At 58.4% G+C, this 27416-nt stretch overlaps 8 protein-coding genes across 8 annotated transcripts; 7 read left to right on the top strand and 1 right to left on the bottom strand.

The window, feature by feature from the left end:
• Positions 1–45: 45 nt before the first annotated feature.
• On the top strand, positions 46–657 carry ACA1_131250 (uncharacterized protein; the record flags this gene model as incomplete). The annotated part of the gene is made up of 1 exon (XM_004336109.1): positions 46–657. A coding segment is annotated over one exon (612 nt), but the record flags the coding sequence as incomplete, so codon positions are not given.
• Positions 658–805: 148 nt separating this feature from the next.
• On the bottom strand, positions 806–2830 carry ACA1_131240 (ribosomal protein S32, putative; the record flags this gene model as incomplete). Its single annotated transcript, XM_004336108.1, has 10 exons — positions 806–951; positions 1032–1155; positions 1268–1358; positions 1435–1523; positions 1624–1699; positions 1816–1908; positions 2020–2077; positions 2155–2268; positions 2357–2516; positions 2624–2830. 10 exons carry the CDS (start codon positions 2828–2830, stop codon positions 806–808), a joined length of 1158 nt encoding a protein of 385 aa, XP_004336156.1.
• A 353-nt stretch (positions 2831–3183) lies between these two features.
• Positions 3184–4799, top strand: ACA1_131230 (oxidoreductase molybdopterin binding domain containing protein; the record flags this gene model as incomplete). The annotated part of the gene is made up of 5 exons (XM_004336107.1): positions 3184–3512; positions 3692–3896; positions 3996–4176; positions 4273–4374; positions 4441–4799. 5 exons carry the CDS (start codon positions 3184–3186, stop codon positions 4797–4799), a joined length of 1176 nt encoding a protein of 391 aa, XP_004336155.1.
• A 126-nt stretch (positions 4800–4925) lies between these two features.
• Positions 4926–16335, top strand: ACA1_131220 (Poly(ADPribose) polymerase catalytic domain containing protein; the record flags this gene model as incomplete). The annotated part of the gene is made up of 39 exons (XM_004336106.1): positions 4926–5147; positions 5228–5330; positions 5440–5651; positions 5744–6196; positions 6264–6587; positions 6684–6899; positions 6978–7109; positions 7241–7348; positions 7429–7628; positions 7855–8056; positions 8145–8370; positions 8448–8560; positions 8663–9406; positions 9544–9760; positions 9842–10182; positions 10268–10428; positions 10518–10616; positions 10669–10802; positions 10876–11049; positions 11151–11279; positions 11374–11591; positions 11700–11891; positions 11949–12115; positions 12195–12270; positions 12380–12917; positions 13016–13179; positions 13302–13451; positions 13554–13696; positions 13805–13924; positions 14020–14279; positions 14364–14629; positions 14696–14844; positions 14933–15061; positions 15191–15295; positions 15410–15532; positions 15653–15764; positions 15862–15964; positions 16044–16170; positions 16299–16335. 39 exons carry the CDS (start codon positions 4926–4928, stop codon positions 16333–16335), a joined length of 7689 nt encoding a protein of 2562 aa, XP_004336154.1.
• A 574-nt stretch (positions 16336–16909) lies between these two features.
• ACA1_131210 (uncharacterized protein) lies at positions 16910–18259 on the top strand (the record flags this gene model as incomplete). The annotated part of the gene is made up of 1 exon (XM_004336105.1): positions 16910–18259. One exon carries the CDS (start codon positions 16910–16912, stop codon positions 18257–18259), a length of 1350 nt encoding a protein of 449 aa, XP_004336153.1.
• A 555-nt stretch (positions 18260–18814) lies between these two features.
• On the top strand, positions 18815–19186 carry ACA1_131200 (uncharacterized protein; the record flags this gene model as incomplete). Its single annotated transcript, XM_004336104.1, has 1 exon — positions 18815–19186. The coding sequence occupies one exon, from the start codon at positions 18815–18817 to the stop codon at positions 19184–19186; it is 372 nt and encodes a 123-aa protein (XP_004336152.1).
• Positions 19187–19914: 728 nt separating this feature from the next.
• Positions 19915–20871, top strand: ACA1_131190 (uncharacterized protein; the record flags this gene model as incomplete). Its single annotated transcript, XM_004336103.1, has 4 exons — positions 19915–19985; positions 20154–20572; positions 20603–20688; positions 20776–20871. 4 exons carry the CDS (start codon positions 19915–19917, stop codon positions 20869–20871), a joined length of 672 nt encoding a protein of 223 aa, XP_004336151.1.
• Positions 20872–25461: 4590 nt separating this feature from the next.
• Positions 25462–26244, top strand: ACA1_131180 (sitespecific recombinase, phage integrase subfamily protein; the record flags this gene model as incomplete). Its single annotated transcript, XM_004336102.1, is given in 2 exon segments — positions 25462–25932; positions 25951–26244. The coding sequence occupies 2 exon segments, from the start codon at positions 25462–25464 to the stop codon at positions 26242–26244; spliced, it is 765 nt and encodes a 254-aa protein (XP_004336150.1).
• Between the last annotated feature and the right edge of the window lie 1172 nt (positions 26245–27416).

Genomic DNA, 27416 nt, shown 5'->3' with positions numbered 1-27416 from the left:
AAGGCCGCCGCGCCATCCGTCAAGCCGCCGCAGCCCCCAACGCAGCCACCCGAGGTGGCGTCCACGACGCCTTCGCCCGCCGCTCACGAGACACCGGCAGCGGTCCCAAAGGCCGAAGACACCAGTGACGCCTTGGCCGTGCCGGACGACCCGACAGAAGACGCCGTGACGCCGCTCAAGGAGGAGGCGGCGACGGAGCCAGCCGCCGCTGCTTCTGCTGCCACCAACGCCCCGAAGCTGCAGGGCGCGGCGTCCGCGGCCGGCTCAAACAGGGACCCCAGCAGCAGGGAGCGGGACCGCGAGCGGGACCGGGATCGGGACAGACACGATCGTGACCGCGAGCGTGACAGGGAGCGAGAACGAGACCGCGATCGCGGCCGAGACAGCAGGTCCGGCGGCAGCGGGGCCGGCGACCGTGATCGGGACCGTAGCGACAGAGACAGGGACCGAGATATCAGGGACCGATCGAGCGGTGGAGGCCGAGACAGGGACCGCGACAGGGAGCGGGAGAGGGACCGCGAACGGGACCGCGACAGGGCGAGGGACACCGGGAGGGAGCGAGAACGCAGAGACAGCGGCGGCAGGGACCAGCCAAGGACGAGCAGCGGAGGAAACAACAGAGACCGGGACCGAGACAGGGCCGAGAGGAGGACTTGATATCGGGGCTTGCGTCACCACCATCAACTATCACCAATTATCATCACATCTCAAGTCTTTGTGTATCATGGGAAAATCAAAAATAAGTTTTATGTGGCCACTGGTTCCTCTTCTTGACGTCAACAAGAAGCATCAAACAGCATCATCATCAGGCACGGATTCGAGCGAAGAAGACGCCGTGGGGCTCGACTGTGGTGGTGAAGCCGTTGTTGTAGTGTCCGATGTCCTTTCGCGCCCACACGTCGCGCACCGCATGCCAGCTGCCGGGCTTGAGGCCCACGACCGACCAGGTCACTGTGTGCGTTGTGCGCGGTCATGAGATCATGGCGCCAGCAAAGCAGAGCGCCGGTGTGTGAGTGTCGTGAGGCACGAACCGGGGATGACGGCTTGGACGGAGGCGCGGTTGAGGGTAATGACCGCAACGTCTCCGTTGGCCAAAGGACCGGCCCACACGTCGATCGCGCCATCGGCGAAGGTCTTGTTCCACACCTTGTGGCCCTGTTGAAAAGCAAGATTGATCGATTGATTGGAGGAATTGTTTGGTTGATCAGTCGCATTAGATTGATCACAACGCGCCGAAGGTGGGGGGGGGGTGGAACGAAAGGTGCACCTGAACGCCCAGCGGGTCCTGGTTGATGGCGATCACTTCGGGGGCCGTCAGGATCTCAAAGACCTCGCGCGAGAGGTTGCGGATGTCGCACCTATGCAGTCGCTCGCAGGGTCTAATTAGTGGGTGTCGTTGGGTGTCGTGTGGCACACGATGTGCGGTGTGTCTACCCGATGAGGAGCGGCGCCTTGGCGAGTGCCCAAAGGGAGAAGTGCGACTTTTGCTCGGTGTGCGTGAGGCCCTTGTTGCCCACCTCCAGCTGGACCACCAGACCCACACCCAGCGGTCACGAACAACGAAAAAGAGCGAAGACAAAGGCACGAAGAGCGAAGAGAGAGAGAGAGAGATGAGGCGGTTACCATGTCGGGATCGTTGAAGCCGCCGGGTCCGGCGTACTTCCACCACTCGTCGTTGAGGTCGATGCGGCTCATGACGCTGTCGGTCCGACACCCCAAGAAACACGGGGTAAGCACCAATACGCGCGAATGAAAGGGGGAGGGGGCGCGGCGCTGGTGAGTGAGCCGCGGAGGAGGGGGGACACGGTCGCGTACCTAGCCCAGTGGGCGGAGATGTCCCCGGTGGTGCGCCAGCTGTTGCCCACCAGCGGAGCCCAGGTGGCCGGATTGTCCACTCCCCACTCGCACCTGCAGCCAGCCATTACATCGCGAGAAACCACAGAGTTTTTTTGATATGTCAGTATATACACATAATAAAAATGGGAGCGGACGGTTGGCGATGTGGAGCAGGGGTGGTACATGGAATAGAAGATCTTGCGGTTGGTGGCGTTGAGTGCGTCCCTCATGATGGGATAGCCTGCAAGCGAGAAAGCGAGAGTGGGGTGAGTCCACACGGTAGCGGTGGCAGAACAAAGTTGTACGACGGAGCCGTACGGGTCAGCGGACTGATGTTGTCATTGTAGCAGTTGTCGTACTTAAGGTAGTCCACGCCCCACGAGGCGTACGTGTACGCATCGTTCTTCTCATAGTTCAGCGAACCCGGACGGCCTGCACCACCACACCACAGTCATCAGGCGTTAGCATCATCATCGCCACCACCATCATCCCCGGTCATCCATCAAAGAGGCCCACGCACCGGCGCAGGTCTTCTCGCCGGCGTCGGAGTAGAGGCCGAACAGGAGGCCCTTCGAGTGGGCCTTGTCGGCCAGCGGGCGCACGCCGTTAGGGAAGGTCTTGTTGTCGGGGTGGATGAAGCCCGCGTCGTCTCGCCAGCCCGCCCAGCAGTCGTCCATGTTCTATTATTATTAATTATTAATTATTATTGAAATAAATAACAAAAGAACGAATAAACCCGTGAAAACGAAGCACGACGAAAAAGCGAAAAGGGGGGAGGGGTGAGTACGACGTAGCGGTAGCCGGCAGCGGCGAGGCCAGACGAGATGAGATTGTCGATGGTCTCGTTGACAATCTGTTCGTTGAGGTTGCATGCGAAATAGTTCCAGCTGTTCCAGCCCATCTGCGGCGTTTTGCCCAAGCCGTTGTTCAGCGCCTCAACGCTGCACACTGCCACCAGCAGCGCCACACAGACCGCAGCCACCCCCACCTTCATCTTCTTCACGCTGCGTGCGCACTGTTGTAGCGGGTAATTAATATTGTTGCAGCAGCCCCCACACGCGCCGCAGGCATTGGCCATCCCCGAGCCTATCCGCACAGGCACTTGGCACGGGAGCGTGGCAGCTGGTCTCAAGGCGGTGGCCCGCGCCCGCGAGACGGAGGCCGGCGGAGGCCACACATGGCCGCCCGCAACAGATCTTGTGCGGCGGACCAATGCCCACTCTCCGGCGGAGCCCTCTCCGAGCCACAAAACCCGGCTACCATCAAACCGCGATCAAAGCCTTTCCAACGCAGCAAAGCTCGAATACTCCACACACACAACCAAACGCGAAAGAAAGAACGAGGAAGATGGAGAAAGCGAAGACGGTGAGCAAGGAGGTGAGGAAGGATGTGAAGCAGATGACGTTCCCCTACCACACGGACAAGACGGACGACTTCACCTCCGAGGAGGTCAACCTGGCCAACCGGTGCCACGGACTCCACCTGGAGGGCCTCGACCTGGCCCTCACGCCGGCCGGCATGCACTATCTCCTCATCCACTTTGACATCCCCACTGGGCCGGCCACGGCCGAGTCCACCTACCGCCTCAAGCTCCGCGGGCTGGTCGACCGCCCACTCGAGCTCTCCATGGCCGACATCCGGCGGAGGCCCCGCGTGAGCATCCCCGTCACCATGGAGTGCGCCGGCAACGGCCGCATCAACATGAAGAAGAGGCACAGACTTCATCCCCCCCTAACCCCCTCTTCACCTTCATAATCTTCACATTTTGTTTCGGGGTTTCCTTTTATTAGCAGAGTTTATTTGTTTGCGTTGATTGGCTGAGCTGACGTCAGCAAGTGCCCTTCTTCTGCCGCAGGTATTGGACACACGTACCGTGGCAAAATGAGGCGCTTGGCACGGCGGTGTGGACGGGCACGCCGCTGAAGGACCTCCTTGAGGAGGCCGGCCTGCAGGACAAGGCCATCGAGCTCCTCTTCACCGGCCTCGACAAGGGCCTCCAGGGCGGCGAGATGCAGTACTATCAGCGCTGCCTCACCATCGATGACGCCACCCGCGAAGAGGTGCGCAGAACCTGGCCTCAATCGAGCGTGTATATTTGCTGCCCATGTTGCTGATGTGTTGATGTGATTGGTTGTTGATATAAATTGGTGCGACAACAGGTGATCCTGGCGTACGAGATGAACGGGCAGCCGCTGCTGCCGCAGCACGGGGCGCCACTGCGGCTCATCGTGCCGGGCTGGTACGGCATGACCAACGTCAAGTGGCTCGACTCCATTGAGGCCATCTCGACGCCCTTCGACGGCTACCAGATGCAGGCCTACATGTTCACTCAGTACCCTGGTATAATGGCCATCATAGTACACACACACACGCACGGCACGACACACATCGCACACAGTTTCTGTTTGATATGATAGGCTGACACTGGATTTGCAGGCGACCCGCAGGGCAAGCGGATGAGGCACCTCAAGGTGCGATCGCTCATGGTGCCTCCCGGCGTGCCTGACTTCTTCACTCGCGTTCGCCTCGTCGAAGAAGGTACTCACCACTCTAAGTGACATAAGCTCACATGGTGCGGCTGATGACGGTGGTGGGTGGGCGCAGGCAACGTCAAGCTGAAGGGCCGTGCGTGGGCGGGACCGTTGGCGGTGAAGCAGGTGCTGGTGAGCGTGGACGGCGGCGTCACGTGGGCCGAGGCCACGCTGGCCGCCAAGGCCGTGGGCAAGTTCGCCTGGATCGCGTGGAGCTTCGAGTGGCGCAACGCGCGCGCCGGCGCCAAGCACTTCCTCATGACCAAGGCCATCGACGAGCTGGGCAACGTGCAGGACAACGCCGAGGAGTGGAACTACTACGCCATGGGTGCTACGGTGCCGCAGTCGGTGCCCGTCGTGGTGGTGAGCTCGCCCGAGTGGCGCATCACCGGCAAGCCCCTGCCCAACCCGCCTCGCCACCCCAAGCTCTAACTAAGGGGCTCATGTAGCCTTTATCTCAGTCCCTTGGTTTTTTTGTCCAATGAAATTGTCTTTAAAGAAAAGAAAAAACTTTGTGCAGTACCCCTTGCACTGAGAGAAAGGCCACCCGTAACGTAAATGGAAGAGAAGGAGGCAAGTGAGGAAGCGGCCAGTAATGCTGGGAAACGAAAACGGTGCCTGCTACGAAAAAACAAAAAGCCTACCTCCGCTCAAAAGAATAACAAAGCGAAGGAAGTTAGCAGTGGCAGCAGTGATGAAGAGAGTCGTACCCCTCGTCCGGGCCGCGTCCTAAAGCCCTCGCTCTATGACGAGTTTGTGGCACTCAACCAAGGCACCAAGGTTCCACCCCCCCTCCCTCTTTTTCGAGAGCTCTTTTATTGTCCGCCAATGGTCTCTCAATTTGCGCGGCGGCCCAACAGAAGCTGGGAAGGCTGCGGGAGTGTCGCACGCGAGTCTCGAAGACCGAACACGAGGTGCCCGACAGTACACTCACCTTCGTCACCGACATCAAGCCCAAATACGGTACCTGAGCGGTAGTAGTGAGTTGTACCGGAGCCATGGCCCTTGGCTTGTCTCGGCGCTGACAACAGATTCGCTTGTGGTGCCGGGGGTGGGGGGATCACGAGGCCAGGCGCCAACGAGTTCGTGGCGGTGAACCCGGAGGCCGACTCGGAGGAGGAGTTCTACCTGGCCCAATTGCGTGAGGACGTGTTTGCCAAGGTCCAGTCTGTGGTGCATGTTCTGTGGCTGGACCGTGCGGGTGCGGGCAAGAAGTCCGTGTGGCAGTTCGATGAGTATGACTCCGTCCCATGCGGCTCCATCATCTGCCGTGTCAAGCTCGCGGTAAGTGGGAGCAATGTTACATTGTTATCGTGTGAATTGGTTATTTTGATTTTATTTTTATGCATTTTTTTTTCTCTTCAACTGCCACACAGGACGGAGAAGATGACACGTTGGTACTCTCGGAAGCTGAGAGGCAAAAGGTGCTCACGCTCAAGGAGCTCGACTCGGAGGAAGAAGAGGCCAAGCAGGAGATAGTAAAGGCTCGACAGTTGGCAGCTCCAGAGGTCGCTGATGAAGGCGAAGAAGCAGAAGCCGATGAAACTGCCAGCGAAGGGGATGAGGAAGAAGGAGAGGCCAGTCCCACGAATAGGAAGAGGAGGAGGAAGAAGTCAGCAGCGGTGAGCAAGGTCGAGGATGTGCACCAAAAGAAGGCGCAGCTGAAGAAGACGCACAGTAAGCCGCAGATCATCAAAGTGGAAGAGGAAGAGGAGAAGCTGCTCGAGCGGCTGGAGAAGATTGAGGATCCCACCTTCGTGCCAGGCAAGGCGGTCAACGTCGCCCACCGCGGAGCCCGACGCCAGGCAGCCAAGAGGAGCGCCTCCAAGGTTCCACCGTTTCCTTCTTTTTTCTTCCTTTTTCTTTTGACTCTTTTACTAAGGCCTTAGTGAGTAGAGGGTAGGGACAGCGTCTGGGACCACCACCAGCAGCAGCAGTCGGAAGAGGAGGAAGGCCGATGACGACGATGGCGGTGATGGCAGTGACGAGGGCGACGAAGGCTCGACGAAGCGGCCGCCCAAGCGTGCCCGTACCGCCGCACCAAAGAGAGGGAGGAAAGGAAAGCGCGTGGGCAAGCTGGACAAGTCGGTCAAGAAGATCACCGCCGACTCCACATTCGACGTGGCCGACGGCAAGCTCCGCGGTGAATGCTGCACTCTGTGTAGTAGCCGGGAGGCCATCCGCGCTGTCCTCAGCAACGATCTACCTCTCCTCCAAGCGGTAACACCACGCATGCACGCACACAGCCAACACACACACACACACACACACAGCCAACACATGCTTGGATTCTAAAATGTGAGGCCTGGTTCGCAGGTGGCAACGGACTCGGAGTTCGTGCATTCCTTGTTTGTGCCACGGAGTGTTGATGTGCCGCTGACATGTGTCGAGTATGCGATTAAGGCCAACAACATCGCAGCCCTCAAGATCCTGGTGGGCGCCATCAAGAACGCGCACCAGCACAAACGCGCCAGGCCTACTCGGACCAGCTTGAAGACCATGGACACGGGCTCGTTCAACTATCATACCTACGTACGTAGCGCCGACTGCAATAAGCTGGAACAAGTGACCGGCTCCCTCTGAACTAACATCTTGGGCGTTGTTGCGCAGAACCACGCCGTGCGGAAGGTCGCAGCCTCCAGGGGCGGCAAGGAGGGCAACAATGCATTTGCTGCCGACTTTGGAGAGTACCTCATCCGGGGCTACGAAACCGATCCTGATGAGGCTGGACAGCTGATCAAGGTAACCCGTTATCTTTTCCCCGCAACATGCCAGCAGTGCTCGTTTGTGCATTTACTATTTATTGATGTACTGTACTTGAAATTACCTAAGCTTATTATTTCGGTGTTGTGTTTATTATTGCTATGTGGTAGGTGATACTGCAGTGCCCTGAAGTGCAGCAAGCGACCATCGAATGGCTCATGATCAATTATCCCGACTTCGAAGGGCTGATCGCTGATCACATCTACCAAGCCGTCTATGTACTCCACCGAAATCGCACCTGCATAGTGTAATGCTCATATTGCATGGCATTGCATTCATTTCTCGTGGTGAACTGCAGGTGGGCAACAGGAAGCTGGCCGGTTTCTTCATTGAATGGTTCGAAAAGAAGGGCGGGTGGGGCTTCAATTTCCTCCACAAGCAAGCCTTGCTCAACGATGGCAAGCCCTTCGATCAATACAAGTATAGACCCTTCCCCCCCACCCACCCACAAAAGCCTTTCTCGCTCTGCACGGCTGCCACACTGCCGGACGCCAAGAGGTGAAAAACAGGGCACTAAACTTGCACGTCGGCTCCTACACGCGTGTAGGATCCAATCCGTCGGCAAGAGGCCCAACGGGAATCACTTAATGACGCCGTTCCACTGCGCAGCCATCAACCCCAACACCAAGTACCTCAAGGAGTTGCTGGCGGCCAAGCCCGAGGACCGACTGGCCGACACGATCAAGCGACAACCCATCCACTACGCGGCGGCCTGTACCGGCAGTGACCCACTCAAGCTCCTGCTAGACCGGGGCGTCAGCCACCGGGAGGTGGATCGGGAGGGCAGCACCTCGTTGATGATTGCCGCACAATGTGGTCGTCTCGATTCCATCAAGCTGCTGCTTGACTGGGACAGCCGCAAGATGGCGGAGGCGGAAAAGGAGGCTGAGGAATCGGACAAGGAGCACAGCAGCGACGACGACGAGGTACCCAAACATCTTATTCAATTTTGGTTGTATTTGCTATTTAATTAGTTTATAATTTTAATATATATATATATCCCTGTGTCGTCAGGAGGAGGAAGCGCCACGGAAGCAGCCCAGAGCCAAACTGGTGCCCTACATCGACACCAAGTCCAAGGGCTCTCGCTTCACCGCGCTTCACTTTGCTGTGCGCAACAACCAGCCCGAGGCGGTCAAGCTGCTCATCGAAAAGGGCGCCCACATCGAAGCGCCCGACGTCAACCGCATGACGCCCCTCCACCACGCTGTTGCGCTGGGCTTCGTCGATGTTGCCAAGGGTACGCACACTCAGTCTCTCACGATCTTAACCATGCCCCGCTGGGGCACGATTGACCGGCCGGTTGCTCGACACCAGAGCTGGTCGAAGCTGGCTGCAACATCGAAGCTGCAGACAAGCTCAAGCGTACGGCCGTCATCCATGCTGCGCGCAACGGCCAGCTCGTCGCCCTAAACTACCTGCTCCGCATGGTAAACGTCCCGCGACATCGTCTTGTGCATTGTGAATGCGAGGGAGAGAGAGGAAAGAGAGACCATATTGCCATGTGGTCCTAATGTCTTTTCTCTTCACAGAGCGCCGCTGCTTGTTGTGCCGATTCGTCAACGAACACGGCAGCCCACTATGCAGCGGCATTTGGCTGGCGGGCGTGTCTTGAGCTGCTCGTCGAAAATGGCGCCGATCCCAATGCGCCCAACGACTGGAAGACGACGCCCCTGGCCATCGCCCTGCAGAAGGGCCACCTGGCCTGCGCCGACTTCCTGCTAGAGCAGCCGAGCGTCGACGTCAACATCCGCGACGACGACGGCCGCACTCTGGCCTCCCAGCTGATGGACATCGTGTGCGAGTCATCACACAAGCAACTCCAATACCTCATCGAGAAGAAGAGCGCTGACGTCACCACGCCCGACACCAAGGGCCTCACACCACTGCACTACGTCGCACAGAACTTCGACCCGGTCCAGGCCGCGGCCGAGTTCAAGGCCGACAACGACAACAGCGACGCGGACAGCACCAGCCCTAGCGTCAATGCGGGGAAGGACGACATGGACGTTGACGGAAAGGACAAGGGTAAGGAAAAGGGCGATGATGATAAAGAAGAAGTAGGCGAGAACGACGAGCCGAAGAAGAAGAAGAAGAAGACGTGGACGAACTGGAGCGTGGTGATCGCGAAGATGCTGATCAAGCACGGAGCGGACGTGAATGCACAGACCAAGGACAAGTCGACGCCGCTCATGCTCGCCAAGACACGCGACAATGAAGAGCTCCTCATCCTCCTGCTCGACAATGGTGCACAGATAGCCGCCATCCATGTCCAGGTTCGCTTGTGTGGGTGTGTGTGTGTGTGTGTGTGTGTGTGTGTGTGTGTGTATTGGCTGTGTGTGTGTGTAGTGGTAGTGGTAGTGGTAGTGGGGTACGCCACTAACTTAGTAGCGTGCGATTTGCTGCGTAACAGGATCGCAATGTACTGCACCAGCTGACGCCGCAGTTGATGGAAAGGGACTTGTTGCCCCTGCTCGAGGCCATCGCACGAAATGTGGGCGAGCAGCGTTTCAAGGAGATGGCCAGAGAGCTTGACGACGAGGGATTCACGCCGTTCCTGCGCTTCGTCCAGCACTACGGCATCTGGTCTCCCGACCACAAGGCGAAAGTGCCGTCCCGCACCAAGCAAGGTACACACTCCTTCACACGACACACACACACACACACGGCCAGCAATCAGCTGATTGGTTCATCAAATGATTGCGGAAAAGCTCCTCCGGTGGTGAATCCCGAGGAGAGGAGGCGGCAGGAGAAGGCAGCCAGAGACAGGTTCCGTCGATTTCTGGTTCGTTTCATCGAATTGGGTGCGGTGGACACGACCGCTCCGGTGCGGTCGACCAAGGCGTGGCGAGATTGGAAAAAGGCAGACCCCCAGCCCAAGCAGTCCCCCGGCAAATACTCCCTTACTGACGGGCGCCGTACGGCGCTGCACTTTCTCGTGAGCCAACCTGACCTGCTGTCCGACTTCATCCACGAGTACAAGCTCGACATCAACGCTCAAGACCGCAAAATGGAAACTCCGCTCCACTTGGCCATCAATGGCGATCGCCAGGTAAGCACAACTGCAACCGAAGATTTTGTTTTACTTATTATTATAAGATTATTATGGTCATTTTGCTAATTCTATCTTTTTGAAGGATGTCTTCAACATGTTGCTGGCAGAGTCATCGATCAATGCCAACGTGGCCGACAGTTTGGGCACACTTCCGCTTCACCTGGCCGTGAACAGGCAAAACCTGGCCATGGTCGACGCCCTACTCCAGGCCAACACCGACGTCGATAAATGGCAGCGTGGAAGGTACGGCGTAAAGTCTGTTCGTTTATGTTGCCGATTTTAACTCGTTGTCGTGGCTGCTGCTGCTGCTGCGCCTCTTTCTCTGCCGACAGGGCGGCGCTACACACAGCCGTGGACTGCTGCAATCTGGCCATCATCAATTCCTTACTCCGGGCCAAGGCCAATGTCAACATTCAGGATTCGCAACACAAGTACACGCACACGCCCCCTTGTGATCTCATATGCTCATTCCCCCCCCCCAAGGACGCCGCTACATTACGCGCTTCAGCGCAAGAACATGAACCTGGTGCGCATCTTGGTCCAGGCCGGTGCAGATGTCAATGCCTCCGACAACAACGGCTCAAGCGGCCTTCACTACGCCGTCACCTATGCCGAACGTACGTCACGATGACTCACACATCAAAAGCAAGAGAGAAAGAGACACTGAGGTTTCGATAATGTCAACTACAGCTGGCGCGGACGCCTCGTTCGAGATTGAGGACTTCCTGCTGAAGAAAGGGGCCAACGTCAACAAGCGCGACAACCACGGCCGTGTTCCGCTGCACTACGCGTTCCTGAAAACGGGCAACCAGAATACGCCCATCGACCCGATCGAGACAGTCTCCTCGCTCTGCGCAGTAAGGGGTACAGTTTACAGCTGTTTTCTCACCATCCTCACCCTGGCGATTGTTGCCAACAACGCTCATCACGGAGAGTTGTGCTTTTTTTTTGTCTGGACGCACCAGATCTGGAGATCGACGTGGCCGACAACCACAAGCGCACGCCGCTGCATTACGCTGCACAAAGGGGCGCCACCACTTGTTCGCTCCTTCTCCTCAATCGCAAGGCCGGTCTGGAAAATCAGGACGAGGACGGTACTCCTCCTTGTACCCATTTTATAGCTCTTTTATTTTTCTTGTTAATATTTTCTCTTCTTATTTGCGCGCAAAAATTGTGGTACTCGGACAGGAAACACTCCGCTCGGTCTAGGACTCAAGAACGGCCATGGCGACTATGCCATCGTGCTCCTCCAGAAGAACGCCAATGTCAGGCATCCGATCTACAACGTGACTTGGGGCTTCGCACACGATGAAAATCAACGCCACAAGAGGGTGATAACACACTCCACCTCGCGCTCCATGTTCTACGAGGCCGTCAGTCGAGGATGGCAGGGCGTCTCCTACATGGTTCGCTCACCCCCTCCCGCTCCTTCTCCCTCTCGCTAGCTTTCGCTTTCACTTCCCCGCCGTCGTGGCCACAGTTAACTGTTGTTGGGGTGCCCACCTGCCTGGCAGATGCTCGATGCCGGACTGGACAAGCTGACGGCGCTGACGGATGCCATCAACACGGGCAAGTTCCAGCTGGTGGTCACCCTCCTCTCCAAGACCCCGGAGGACGAAGTCGTCCAGGGCCTCGACGCCGACGACCGCACCCTCTTCCATCATCTCGCCAACTACTGCAGTGGCAAGCTCGACCACTGGGCACAGGTGCGTCCGTCCGTCCGTGCGTGCGTGCGTGCGTGCACTGACGCTTGAGCGGTATAGACTCTGGCCGAGAAGCTGGAAGAGCGCGGGGTGGCGATGAATGTGATCGACAAACACGGCAGGTTGCCTCTCCACTACGCATCGAAAAACGGCTGTGGCGTTCTCGTCGACTTCTTTCTCAAGCGAAGCAAGAGCGACGTCAATCTCATTGACGAGAACGGCAAATCGTACGCGCGCCACCGCTCTCTGGTGACAAACAATCGAGCGTGCGCACTCACCCGCGGTTCACCACCCAATCTCGCACAGGCCTCTCGTGTATGCCGTATTGGGTTCCCACTTGCAGGTGGCGGAGCGGCTCATGGCCAGGAAAGCCGACTGCAGTGTCATCATCAAGAATCCTGAATACGAGAAGACCAAGCAGGCACAGAACACAACACACAGCACACAGCACAACACCTAGGCTAACTGTTCACCGGTCGTACTACGTGCAGGCTCTTGATGCGCGGGTGAAGCAGAAAAACCAAGCGCACGGCAGGCATAACACGCCCGAAAAGAAGCAGAGGCGCCACGCCAAGGCTGCGGCTGCACTGTCCAAGGTCGCTCAGGAGACCCACCTCGTCATCTACGCGATGCGGGCGTCGCTTGCCGACCTCCTGAACCTGCTCCTGGCCAACAAGGCCGACCTCAACGCAAAGGACAGCCTGGGCAATACGTGTCTCATTTACGCCGTGCGCAACAACGACACGGACATGGTCCACCTGCTCTTCACCAAGCGGCGTGGCGCCGCTAAGCCCGGCCCGTCGTCTTCGTCGTCTTCGTCATCGGCACCGCCGTCGTCGTTGTCTCCCGCCGAGCCGGAGCTGATGCTGGAGAACGAAACCGGGATCGATCCCAACGTGCAGGACGAGCAGGGCAAGACCGCACTGCACCACGTCGTGAGCCCGCTCGACTACGGGTCCTACGAAAATGTGGCACTGCTCACCATGCTCCTCAAGGCCGGCGCAGATCCCAACGTCAAGGACAACCAAGGTATTCCCCATTTTTACCAGCAATTATCATTATTATTATTATTATTATTTATTGATTTTTATATATCTGTTGTCTCATGACGGCATGGTTGGTTGCAGGGCATACTCCTCTTTACTATGCATTGCAACAGAGAGACGGGGTCATGGCGGCGAGACTCCGTTCGCTGGGCGCCAAGCTGGACAAGAAGGAGGAGGCCAACCTCCCGCGTCAGGCGTCCTTCGTTCTCTCCGATCAGTGGATCAGCGACTACGGCATCCCACCCGTACGTGTGTGCGCGTGAGTTGTGTGTTGTGTATTGTGTGTGTGTTGTGTGTGTTGTGTGTGTGTGTGTGTATGTGTGTGTGTGCTGTGTGTGTGGTCTAAAATACAGAACGGCAACATCAGGTGGATTGGGAGCACGATTCGGCGGAACTGCTCAACAACCCGCCCGAGCCCAGTGACGAAGAGAAGGCCGAGCAGCAAGAGAAGGCTCGCGAGAAGCAGAAGCACGCCCACCCCGTCGACAAGAACTTTGACCAGCGGCAGAACTCCGAGGTAGCCCCCCCCTCGCGCCTCTCCTCCCCTCTTGTTAATTGCTGGCCCACGATTTCTCACACACCACCGGGGATGTGCGCCTGTGTGCCGGATCGCGGCCAGGTGTACGCTGAGAACAAGGGCGAGGTGTACGACGTGACGCTCACCACTGTCGACGTGCGTTACGGGACCCACGGCATCAACAACTTTTACAAGATGCAGGTCATCCACAACAAGCTCAAGGACTTTTACATCCTCTGGACCAGGTACGGCTTGGCTACGCCATGCTCTTGCCGAGGGTGGTCATGTTCTTCTCCGTCGCAACTGAACGACACGCGTCTTTCCCCCTAAACCCAATTCGTGGTGGTCTCCAGGTGGGGCCGCATCGGGGACGTCGGACAATACCAGCGCACACCCTTCCCAACAGCGGAGGCCACAGTCGAGGAGTTCAAAAAGATATTCAAGGCCAAGACCGGCAACTCCTGGGAGGACAGGTAGACACCACCCCACCCCACCCCCACCCCCACCTCACGCCACGCCACGCCACGCGCCCACTGACACGACGTGGATGCTACGCACGCACTCACAGGGCCAACTTTGAGAAAAAGCCAAAAAAGTATCACATGATCAAGCTGGAGACCAACAAGGAGAAGCTCGTTGCCAACCTGCTCAAGCCCTTTGACATCGAACTGGAGGATGAGGCGCAAGGCGGGGGCGCGGCCGCCGACGCCCACGCCAAGCCATTGAGCGTCGCATCACGATATCCGCCATCGAAGCTGCCGCTGTCGATTCAGCACGCCATCAAGGCCCTCACCGACTCCTCCATGCTCACCCAGGCCATGCAGACGGGTAGCTCGCCCAACTTCACCTGAGTATTTTATTGCTTATTGCTTATTTTATTTTTATTTTGTTTTTGTGAAATGTTGTGTGCAGAGGGCATCGATACGGAAGCGATGCCGCTGGGCAGGCTCACCAGGGACGGCATTGACGCGGCCATGCAGATCATCGCCGACCTCCGCAAGCTTATCCGCGAGGTTCCTATATGCGCCGCTCTACGTGGCCGTCATAGCTACCACGATGACAAAGAAGGGGAAGAAGAGGAAAATGCTGTGGAGGAGGCCAATGCAGAGGCGGATAACGGAGCAAACGGAGAGGGAACAAAGAAGAAGAAGAAGAAGAAGGAGCTCACCCTGGAGGAGGTTCGCAGTGCCCCCCCTCTCTGCTGTGTGCTGTTCGTTGCTCACCGCCAATCCATCGGTGTGAAGATGCGGGAGCTGTACGAGGAGATCGCGGAACTGAGCAATCGGTTCTATGAGCTGATCCCGCACGCCGAGTATACCATCGAGTCCATCCCTCCGCTCAACACCAACGACCTCCTCAACAAAAAGGCACAGCCCTCCCACGACCATACGCTGTAAAGCGTTCTTTAGTGTTTCAAGCTGACACGCACACACACACAAACATGTTCACAACACACAACACACGCGCGATCAGTTTGTGATGTTGTCCAATCTGGCCGAAATTCGCACGGCGGCCAAGATCCTGTTGGGGGCACACTACCGCGTGAAGGAGATCAACCCGCTCGACTACTGCTACTCGGCCATGCACATCCGCCTGAGCCAGCTGCCCAAGTGCTTTTCTCTTCTCTTCACGCCCCATTCCTCCTCTCTTTCTCTATCCCTGTCTCTGGTCCTTGCTTGGAGGTGATGTGCGTGTGCATGCGTGTGGAGAGCTTATGCCATGTCACATGGGGCGGACAGGGAGACGGACGAGTACAAGATTCTTCGCCAGTATATCAAGCGTTCCTCCCCGAGCGTCTTCGTCACCAACATCTACCACCTCCAGCGCAAAGGCGAACCTGAGAGGTACAAATCTATTCTTATTTTTCTATTTTTTTTTGTTTTTAACAAATAAGTTTATTGATTAGAGGCAGGAGTTTGTGGTTCGTTCGTTGCTGATGGTGCGCGACGCGTCCGCAGGTTTCAGGAGAGGTGGGAGAAGGTGCCCAACCACCAGCTGCTGTTCCATGGCTCGGCCCTGTCCAACTTTGTCGGCATCCTGTCCCAGGGCCTCCGCATCGCCCCTCCCGAGGCGCCCTTCAGGTACCCCTTCCAGCCCATCCCTCCCTCAATGGGTGGCCTCATCCAATTGAGGGCATTTCTCATGTGCGGTGATGCATGTGTGTGTGTGTGGTGGTGCGTGTGCGTGTGGTTTCTGTGTAGCGGCTACGCGTTCGGTAAGGGAATATATTTTGCCGACATGTTCCAGAAGAGCTTCGGCTACTGCCGCATGGGGCACACCGGCAGCAGGCACAGCCAACCGGAGAGGAAAAACGTACCACGCACCCGTGCCTCTCTCTGCTGTCCTTGGCGCAACATCTGCGCTTGTTCACACACACACACACACACACACACGCACGCACATACGACAGACTGGATTCATGCTCATGTGCGAGGTGGCCTTGGGCGAGATGAACGCCATCACGCAGGCCGAGTACATGGAAAAGGCTCCGCAGGGCTTCCATTCCACCAAGGGTAGGCCTTTTGGCGACACCCTTTCCCTTGGTTGTCACCGCTTCGCCTTTGGCTCAGTGCGTACATTTGTGCGTGCCAGGAATCGGACAGCGCGGACCCGATCCGAGCAAGACCATTGTGGTGCCCAGCGGTGTGACCATCCCTGTCGGTGAAATCATGCAGTACCCCAAGACTCCTGGCCACCACTACGGCCTCCAGCACAACGAGTACGCAGCCCACTTCTACCGGGAGCAACAACACTCGCGAAATCATGACTCATACCCATGCAACACACCACTAGGTATATTGTGTATGACACGTCACAGGTGCGCATGCGGTACCTCATCAAGCTCAGTGATAAGGACCCCAGGCGGTGCTGGCAATCCTTGTGAATTTGGCCTTTGTCTTGAGAGGGTCAGGTGCACACTTTTCTAATTCAAAGTTCACATTATATGATCATGAAGAGTGACAAATAAGTTGCACGCGCCGACGACGATGGCGCGCCCCCCGCTGAACCCAACGACATTGTGCGCGCTACGCAGCTCCACATTTTGGGCGGTCTCTTGCCGAGCGCAGGGCCTGCTACGGGCGCTGACAGCGCTGGCGGTGCTGCCACTTTGCGTCTCATCGAATACACCTACCTCTTTCGCGGCGCCAGGCGGCGTGTCTACCTCGCTGCCGATTCAGACGGCATACAGCAACTCGACGCTGCCGCCCGTGCCCGTTTCGGACTGCCTGCCGAGGCTGCCCAGACCGCTCGATGCATCGGCCATATCCACCGCGTCTGCGTGCCGCGCGCCGTCCCCCTGTGCCATTATTGGCGACCACTATTACGTGGCTGGCGCCCTGCCGTACGAGCATGTGACCGCCAAGGGCTACCTGACTGTCGGCGTGCTAGGCTACGTGGTGCCGACCATCAGCATCACTGAGAGCAATCAGTGTGCAAGCCAAGACTGGCACGCTCGGATGCCGGCAAAGCTGCGCTCGGCCCTGACCGGCAACGTGCCCCGTATCGCGTATACAGAGTGCGCGACCGCGCATTGTGGCGGTAGAGCTCTACCGACTTTGGCTCGAACGCAACCCAAGCCGATTTCGTTTGTCGAAGCCGCTTATGCACTCCCTCCCGCCGACCGATACGAAGAACGCAACCGCACCCTCAAGCGCTATTTTGCCACCGCCCTCACGCCGACGGGCTGGCAGCAAGTGCGCGATGGGGGCAAGTCGGCCATCATTGTATCGGCGCAAAAGGCGATCAGCGCCACCGAGTTTGACCCGCGCGACGCCGAGCGCGACACCCACATCCGCGTCGCCATGCTCGGCCTGGCTGATCTTTTGGGCCAGTCGGGCGTCGCCGTCGAGGTGGCCAAGGACGGCGAGGCGTCAGACATGGCGCTCCTCAACACGCTGCCGGTCTCTGCGCTGTGCGTCACGCTACGCTTCCGCGAGCTGGGCGGCCTCGACTTTGAGGCCTTTGCCGCAGCCGACCCCGCCGTCCAGCGCCGCTGGGCATGTCGCATACAGACCCAGCTGGCCTGTGCGCTGCGCGTGCCTGACGACGAGGTGGTGATCATGCGCGCCATCAAGGGCAGCGTCAAGGTCGAGGCCATCATCGCACAAGACATCATCGGCAACAAGATTAACAAGGACGACCTGCGCACGCTCGACGTCATCTATGCCACGCTCGACGACCGCTTCCGTAAGCTCTATGCCGACAGCTTTATGGAGGCCGACGTCACGCTGCGGTCACTCGCCACGCGGTTCAAGCTGGCGCCATCCGACTTTGACAGCCGGGGTGACTTTGCCTTTCCCAACGCCAAGGGCGACAAACAACAGCGTGGCGGCCACATCTACCACCAGCCCAACTCGTGCTGGCGGCGCCTCGGGCTGCGTGTGCTGGGCCTCTACGACGATGGCGACAAGTGGATTAGCATGAACAATGCCGAGGGCGAGTGGATGGTGGGCTTTCACGGCACCGGCGGCAACCCCGGCAGCGAGCACCGCAACAGCGCGGCGGCCTTTGGCAATATCGCCAAGACGCGCGTCATTGTGCCGGGCGACGCCAACGCCTATGGGGGCGAAAAGACAATGAACCAGGCGACAGGCGTGCCGCTCGTGGGCATCTACTTTGCCAACACGATCGACTCGTGCTACCGCTGGCGCACCAAGGACCCGGCGACGGGCGACACCTACGAGCTAGCCTTTCAGTGCCGCATCGACCCCAAGGGCGCCTGGGTGCCCAGCAGCAACACCAGCTACATCATCGCCCGCACCCCGGTCGATGTGCGGCCTTATGGCATGCTCTTGCGCAGGCTTTGATGTGTGGCGCGCGATCAAGCGGGAGTCCCGACAAAGGGGGTCTTTTGCCGTGGCGCCATCGCCGGCCACCAACACGCAGGCCGCTTGGTCCGGCTTGGCTGCTTTTGCGTGCTGTGTGCTGCTTTTCCTTTTTCTCCATCAACGCATAAAGCCTGGTAGCGCTGCGCCTGCCATCTAGCTCAGAGCACGGCACTTCTTTTTATTTCATTTCATGGCTCTCGGTGGCAGAGGCCTGATCAATTGCTCCTTTGCGGCGCGATGCCAGAGACCCGAGAGCCCTGAGAGCGCAGGATGACAACGCCGACCCGCATCGCCGTCTTGGCCGCGCAGGCGCAAACAAAAGCACATGGCGTTTGCATCATGCCCTTTTGTTTGGCCGCCCTGAGGTGGGGCTCGGTGGCTGCCGCTGCACAAACTGGTCAGTCGTGAATCAAGCAAAAACGTCCGGTTTGGGCCAAGGACACAAAATGGAAACCGCCAGCGGCATTTGTTGCGCAACAAGGCATCAGCCAGCCAGGGCTTGAGACGAAGACCAAGCGGCATAATCCTGACATCATGGAGAACAACGACAACACGGCTGACAGACCCAGCAAGCGCAAGCGAGAGGACGCCGGCTTTACGCCGGATGCCGACGCTGGCGCAGTCACGCAGGATAAGCAGCAGCAGCAGGTGCTGCCGTCACAAGATCTCCTGGAGCAAATGGCCACGCAGGACGACAACCACCCACCGGCAAGCGGGGACCAAGACGTCACGAACGAGGCCATCGGCCGTGCGCTAGAGGCATACATAGCCAAGCTTCGCGCCTATTCGGCGGTGATATGCGAGTCTGACACCTCGCGCGAAAACAAGCTGGCATGGGTCGACACGTTGGTAGGTCTGTACACCGACCTCAAGGACTGGTATGGCCCCGTGTGCGACGACCCGTGAAAGTAATCATGGGCACCAAAAGCTTGTTGCTCTGTTGCTTCTGATACTGCTACTTGTGATTGTGAATAAACTTGCACATCTGTGCCAGCGATATCTACATGGGCCAGCGAACGAGCCGGCATAAAGAGAAAGAGAGAGAGAGAGAGATAGAGGTCGGCTTAAAAAGAAAGAACGCCGCCAACACATCGGGCAAAGGCATCGCCCCCATTAGAGCGCTGCGCCCCATGACGCATCAAATCTGTAGCAGCAGCAGGGCAAGCCAAGGCCGCCTCTCAACAGCAACAAAAGCTTGGTCCAGCGATTGCGCTGCGAGCTGGCCGTACAGCTGGACCGGGGCATTGCGTGCAGTTTGCCCGCTGTCTGCCTTCACTATGATAGCCACAAGAACAAATTACAATATTTTAATAATTATATTTATAAAAGACTGTTTCTGAACAACGAGGACTCGCAGCCGCCAGGCCTGTTGCGCAACGCGACTCAACCACGACAACAACAGCAACAGCAACAACAACAATAAAAACGACGGCAACGCCCAGCACCCGCAGGCCATGCAGCGCGGCCACGACACCGAGCGCGCCCACTACGAGCACAGCTTGCCTCTTGAGCTCCAACAGCAGGTCACCGCCCGCCTCATTGTTTGCCATCCGCATACTGCACTCGCGATAGGGTCCACAAACCGCGCTCAGGCAACGATTCTGGAAGGAGCACTGCTGCCCCTTGTCCGCGACATGCCCCTGCGCGTCGGCGAGGACAGCGGGGCAAAGGACGCGTCGGTTGCGCCCAACACCCACCTGTTTCGGTGTGCCGTGCGCCTAACGCGGGGCCAACCCCACCAAGTGCGCGACGCCGTCGCACTTTGCCTTTTGGAAGGCTTTGCCGCATACGTCATAGGCCGGCGTCGTCCTCAGATATGGCGTGAGCTAGAGTCAGCCGAGATACCTCACCCGGCATTTCCTGCATCAAGCAGTGTAGCCATCGTCGACCGCATTACCGCCGCCCTCGAACCCGCATTGGGCGTGGCGGGGCTGCTCGACGCGTGGCGTCTGTGGCTTGTGTGCGATGTGGCGTCCCCTGCAACCGAGCAGTTTCATCAAACGCGCACAACGGCGCTGCAAGGCCCCATCGATGCATTCCTCAAGACCGAATCTTGGAGCCACTACCTGGCCATCACCCGAGCACACAACTGCCGCGATACGCTGGCGGAAATGGGCAATCGTTTTGCGGCCTCTGCCGTCATGATCGGCCATCGAGTGATAGGGCAAGCAAGGCTGCCGTCGCCGCTGCCGCAGAATGCGCTCCTCGTGTTTGGCTGCAACGATTTCAACTACTTGACGCCCTTTCTGGATGCTGCGACGGACCGCAATCTTCGTGGATGGTACCGGAGCGGTGCGCCTGACAGCGCCTGTATTGATGCAGCCGGCCAGGCCGAGGCGCTTCAGGCAGTGAACAGCTACATGGACAAAACGGTCGAGCTCAACGTGTTGGCCGGACAAAGGGGCGCGGTATGGAGCCAAGGCCGCCTCGCGCTGCCGAGCTTTGTCGCCTTTTTTGGCGCTCAATTCTACTTGGCGCCCCTGATTGATAGACAGGCCGGCTTGGCGGTCGACCTGGGCGATTCGTTCTTTGCGCCGCTGTTGGAGGGCGCTGACAACACAGCCGCAGTACCAACTGCCTGCGTCGAATAGCTGCCTATTTAATTTTGTGATAAGGAGGCCACCATCAAACAAAAACCGACCCAATTAGCGTCCCTTGTTTGCCAATAATGCCCAACGCTTTGCCGGCGCACAAGTCCAAGCCATCGACATGTTCAAAGAGTGTCAGACCGCCGAGCGGTTGGATCGCTATCACAGTCACGCCGACGCGAGCAAGGAACAGAACGGCACTTACTGACCGTCAGTCCCCCATGAGTCGGGCCTGCGTGCCAAGTATCACCGATCGCATGTCTTGTCGGCTGTTTTGGTCCCGAACGAAATGGGAATGCCTGCCAAAGTCGTCCCCACTCGGCGCAATGCCAACATAAAATGTTCTTGCAGCTCAGCCTGCTTTTCTTTGTCGCAAACCTTTAACCAACTTTATTTCCTCTGCTCTCATTGCACAATGTCACAACCAACCCTCCGCCATACAAGCCGCCAACACAGTCGCCCGACCGCGCTTTGCGAGGCCATAATAACAAAGACTGGCAATACGCTCCTCATTGAGGAGCAGTGCGCGCCAGCTTTGGAGTTGGGCCGTCTAGGAAGGCGGTCTTTATGCGCTCATGGCTGTTCAGCTAGGCGCCCACGTTGGCCTGCTCGGGAGGTGCTCTGCTCGGTCCTTGGCAACTGCATGGATGGCGGCAGTGGTGCTTGCGACTTGCACGCCTACGTCTTGCTGCGACGGCCCGCCCAATGTTTGCCAACTTTGCCGACGACAGCGCGCTATATCGACAGCCCGCTGGTGTTGAACGCCCAGGATATGTCGCTGGCGCGTTGGTTGCGAATCACCGATGGCACGGCTTGGCCGACCTTTGCGCGGGGTTTGGACGGCGCAGTCGACCTCGATCGTGTTCGCCTCGTTCGCCTTTCCATCACGGCCAAACCAAACGTTTTCAGCCTCGGCCAAGCGAGTACCGGGCAAAACCGAACCGGCCGCCGTCGCCGCAATAGAAGCGGCTTGCCTGCGCTTGGCGCAAACAACACCATCGCTGATGCCGCCCGGTGTGTGGCCGCAAATGCGCCCGGCCAATTGCAAACGCACAACGGGGGCAAACTGTGTGACGGCGCCGCGCTGCGCTTGCTGCTTTGGCTTGCGGCATGGGGCGACGACGATCAGCTCTCAGCGCTAGCCGCGGAGCGCATCTGCTGTGCCGATGACGCAGCCACGGATGACATGGCCGTGTCGCTCGCGATCAATGCCTTGGCCGTCGCTGTATCGTGTGCGGACAGGCGCGATAAAGACCGTGACGGTAGCATCAACTCGGGCACTATTCGTTCCAAAGCAGAACCGTCGCCGGGTCGGACCGGCGCGATAAGGCTTAGGCCTTTTGTTCGCACGGTGCATGAGCTCGCACAACATGCCAACGCGCTGGCCGAACCGGGACGCGATGCAATGCTGCCAACATGCTCGGTGTGCTTGGTCGACGCGCCGGCGCTGGTGCTCGAACCGTGTGGCCACGCGTGCCTATGCCAAGACGACTGGCAAAGCCTGCTCGACCGACAAAAGAGCCGAAATAGTGTTCGGTGTCCGCTCTGTCGTGTCAACATTGAAGCTGCTTGGGCCTTGCGCCCTTTGTGGAACGGACGCATGCGGCCGACCGAGGCCGTTCCAGATACCATTCCAGTTTGCTCTGTGGCAAGTTGTGACGCCGAGCCAAACTCTGGCCAAGCTCGCGCTCGTACCACAAGAAACGTGCCTATCTCACGCGCAGAGAATTTAAACGCAACGCCGACGATTGTTTTAGACGGCCGCCCTTCCGACGTCGAGGTGCACCATGCTCAACAGGCCGAACCGAGATCACCAGGAGGAACGCCAAATAGCGCGGCTGCCCCTCGCGTGCAAGATGCCGGGATTGCGCAGCTTGCGCCAAGGCGATTACTGCCGCGTATTCGGCCCTCGGCGCTCGAACAAAGCAGAGAGATAGCACTGCCACGCTCGACATTGCATTCTACTCAAACGCTGCACCGCACCGACTTTCAAACCGCGCTTGCAAGCGAGCGTCTGGCTGGCGGCGACGACAGTGACACGTTTGTTTTCACGACACAAGACAACAACGATGGCAACCAGCGGAGCTACAGGCCTCGGCAGCGGCATGGCTCCAAGGGTCTAGTTTCCTTTCCGTTGGGCAACCGCGGACCGGCGGGACAGGCAGAAGATCCGGGCCTCCAGCGCGCCTTTCTCAGCCCACAAACCATTCCCGCGAGAATGATGGCCCTTTCTATCACGGAGATACTCTGCGAGCTGTAGGACATGCGGCATTTGTCTTTTTCGCATAAACTATTGCAGTGGGGATAATAGCAGCAGCAGCAGCAACAGCAGCAGCAGCGGCAATAGCAACAAGAAGCGGTACAGGTCCGCCAGTTAAAAAGCCCATTCAGGTCAATAGGACGCGAGATGAAGAGACATAGCGGTCGCTCTGTGGATCATACGCCGCAAGATCGAGCGCTGTATACCACGTTTGGGATGCGCCATCCCAAGCCGCAAACGTACCCACTTATTTCAACAGCCGAACGCACAGCGGCCATTCCCTATTGTCGAACTGGCAGGTTGGCGTCTCGCCTAAGATGCGTTTTGCGATGTCGCCCCATCCCGCCGCGAGAGTTTGCCAAGCTAATTTCGATCATGGACCATTGTGCCGGGCTGCCCGACCGCCACTGCGATCGCTATGTGCGCCTTGCGGCCCATGCCCTGCGCGGCCGCGATAAGACGTGCACGACTCGCCGCAATAGTTCACCATCGCGCCCGGCAGCGGCGCAAGATGGCGGCCAAGAGAGTAGTCTCAATATCTTGGAGGTGCGTATTGCCCAATTTGCGGCACTGATGGCCAAGTGCTACCGCATTTGCCCGCTTGTTGGGCCGTCGCCTTTAGCAGCCGGCCTGCAAGGTCAGACATTGGCGAGCCAGCGCGGTTGCGCGTGCGGGCAATGCCTCTTGCCGAAAGCGACAGCAGCAGCAGCCGCAACCACTTCAACGCTGCTGGCGTCGAGTGCAGCCATAGGAGCCAGCGAGCCCCATACACCACGTTTGGTTGCAAAACGTCTGGTCAAAGGAGATGCCGGCTACGTCCTAGAAGCAGCACAGTGCGACCGCGCTATGGCTCAGCTGGCGCTATACGAGTGCAACGGCGAACGGGGTGCGGCGATAAGTCTGTTGTTGGCGCCTTTGGACAGGCAAACTTGGGCCATGACCCGGCAAGGTCAGGAATAAAACGGCCAGTCTGAACAAAGGCGGATGCCTGCCGCGGTGGGGCCATGCCACCTGTGTCGCAAAGAAAAAAAACGCTTGGGTGTACTGGCCAGGGCATCACACAAGGCTGCCGCGGTCAGCGCGGGCGCGGCACAAATGCTGTTTGCCGTATGCCCATAGTTTTATATATTTATAATGAAAAAAGTAAATTATCACGCCCCGCACCCCGTTCTTGCTGCTCGGGGTGCGTGCCTCTGTGTATCTGTTAGCCTCTGCCAACAAGCGGCCTGTCGTTTTCGGTTATAGCATCATCGTTCTCGCATGCAAACAACATCGCCCGCATTTGTCGACGATCAGACGCCGTTGGTCCCAGCGCCTGAGCGCGATGAGGCTGCTGCACCGCCTCTAGACGATCACGGTTCCGATGAGGCCAGGGCACTTTGGCACGAGTACGATTCCGACGAGGCCGAGCTGCTCTGGAAGGGTTGCTCTTCTTTCGATGCTGACGACAGCAAAGACCATTTGACAGACGAAAATAATGGTGCCAATGGGCCTGCTCGACGAGACTTTTCTGCTCGCAAAGCGTCGCTATTGTTGGGACATTGAAGTCTACTCGCGAGGCGCACCTTATCCCAGTTCGGTTAATTCTGCACGCGATGCCGTGGTCAATATCACGACAATATTGCGACGCGACGATGAAGATGGAGACAACCCCAGAGCCAACGTCTGCCGCTGCTGCTGCCTCTGCTGCCGTTCTTATTTACCTCCAAGAACGAGCAAGTCAGTTTGTGGGGGCGCATGCTTTGCCCCACATTTACGTCCCCACTGTGCCCCCACAGCGTCATTAGCCCTAATGGCGGCCGCAAAGGAGGACAGCGCATACCCATAGCCGCTGCGCAATTGCGTTTCGCAGGTTCAACGTCATCCCCGCCGCCGCCCATGGCCGCACTACCGACGGCAAAGTTTGCTAAACCGTCGGCACGTCTTTGATGCAAGAAATACATACATGCTTCTATTCTCTGTCAAGCACGCGGCGCAATAGCCGTTATGGCGACAGCTTGCGCTTTACGTTTTGTCAGATAGAGCCGTTATGGCAGACAATTCATGCGCAAATCGTAGTAACAAACGGTGGCAAACAAAAAGAAGCATCAATGGCAGAGTAATACTTGGCGGTAGATGGCAGCGGCGCGCCGTTTTTATTTTCTTTTCTTCACTGGCAATGCTTGTCGCGCACGGCGACGCTCGTGACCACGATATGGTGCTCGGTGACATGGGCCAGGTCATCGGATAGGATGTTTGTTGTCACGTAGATCTCCTCAAAGTCATCAAAGAGCCGCGCCGGCAACTGTTTGGCCACCTCGGCCATCGTCGGCTTGAAAAAGCCCACAAAGCCAATGCCGGCGGGCGAGGATACGGTCGGCCGTTTCTTGGCGTGGCTGGACCTGGCAGGCCGAGGCGGCGGAGTTCGAGTCGCAGCGGCGGCCATCGCGTTCTACCATGCACAGAAGGGCCTCAGCAATCCATGCGGCGGCGCCAAGGTCAAGCTCGTCGTGGACGGTGTGGAGCGAGCGTGGAGCGCCAAAGCGGTCAAACACAGGAGGGACCCCTTCCCGGTCGAGGCCCTGCAGGCGTGGGTGCGCGGCAGGGCGTTCGGCAGCGGGATCCCCTCAGCACGACGCGACGCCTGCCTGGTGGCGTTCGGGCTGAGGACGATGCGGCGGGGGTCGGAGCTGGTGGCCTTGCGACTTGAGGACGTTCGGGTGACGGGCAAGAGAATCGTGGTCTGTATTCGAAAGGCCAAGAACGACCAGCTCGGTCGAGGCAGCGAGGTCTACGTCGACGCCACTGGATCGGCGGTGTGCCCGGTTCGGCTGCTCCGGCAGTGGCTAGCGGTGCGAGGCAGGCAGCCGGGCCTGCTGTTCACGAACGTCAGCGGATGGCCGTTGTCAACCAGCGCCATCAGCTCGATCTGCCAGCGCATGGTCGCTGCGGCCGGCCGAAAGGAGTTGGTCACGTTGCATTCGCTGCGTATCGGCGGGGCGACGGCGGCGGTGGAAGGCGGCCTGACGCGCGAGCAGACGATGACCATTGGTGGGTGGAACTCCGGAGCGGTGGATTGGTACCTGCGCGCGCGGGAGCTTGCCACGGTGGGCGTCTCGAGGAGGATGGGGCTGTGAGGGCGGGTGCCCTGGTGTTCTTCGCAAGGAACGTGGTTTTTTCCTGCCTTTGTGTTCGTTCCTTGCCCCTTCCGCTCTCTGTTAGGGCACCCATTCGTCAGCTGTGGTGCGAGTGCTAACGAGTGATAATGTGTAGTTTCTGTGTAAACAGAAACGTACTTTATCACGAGTGGTTAGCACTCGCCCGGCGTGACGCCGGCTTCTCGAGGAGAAGTGACCGCTCGGTGGTGCGACCACCGAGCGTGAGCCGGTGCACCGCTGGTGAGCGGTGTCATGGGCGGCGTTATAAGGGGACGCTGGCTGGCGAGCCAGCAAGTTTTTTCTTCTCTCGCGTGGCGAGAGGTTCCCGCCCGCCCGCCCGCTGGCTCTCCTGCGCAGGAGTGTTGCGGTGTGCGACGCCGCTAGCCAGCTCTCTGGGACGCCTCTCGAGCGGCCCACGGTGGTTACCTAGGAGCGGGAACCACGGAGTTAGGAGGAGGAGAGAGAGTGTGAGAGTGAGGAGAGAGGTGTTTAGGGTCAGTAGGTGTTTCTGATAGTGACCTCATAAACACCCATTCGTCAGCTGTGGTGCGAGTGCTAACGAGTGATAAGTTTCTTTGTTGGCGCTATCCAAGTCGGTGTCGCCATGTTGCCCGGCCGTAAGGCCTTGCATGTCAGGCGCGGCGCCAAGGGCCGCCTTTTCCTTGTCAGACTCGCCGCTGTTGTTGTTTTCGCCTGCAGACGTGGTTGATACGCTGGAAATGGCGTTGGCCCCCGCATTGGCCTCGGCTTCTGCCTCTGTCTTTGTTTTTATCTCCTCGTGGGTGTCTGCAGCAGCAGCAGCAGCAGTGGCAGTAGCAGCAACAGTCGTGGCGGCGTCATTAGCGTCCGAGGGCAAACCGCGGATATAGGCTTGCGCGGCATCGGCGTCGATTTCGGCCAGACGAAAGATTGCCGCATAGCGCTCGCGCGCATCGAGCAGCCCGGCAGCATCGAGCTGGCTAATCAAAATGGCCTTTTCAATCTCAGACTCGTCGTCGTCGGGCAAGCCGGCCGCTGAAATGCTGAGCGCCTTGGCAAGTTCGACGTCTTCCCACATGAGGAAGACGAAGACGGAGAGGAAACATGCACGTTCACGCCAGTGACCGTGCAGGCCCAAATTGGCCCCCTCTCCATTCGTCCACTGCTGGACA

The sequence above is a fragment of the Acanthamoeba castellanii genome, assembly GCF_000313135.1.
Source record: "Acanthamoeba castellanii str. Neff unplaced genomic scaffold scf7180000084699, whole genome shotgun sequence".
NCBI classification, from domain to species: domain Eukaryota; phylum Discosea; order Longamoebia; family Acanthamoebidae; genus Acanthamoeba; species Acanthamoeba castellanii.
This window is presented reverse-complemented; position numbering and strand designations above follow the sequence as displayed.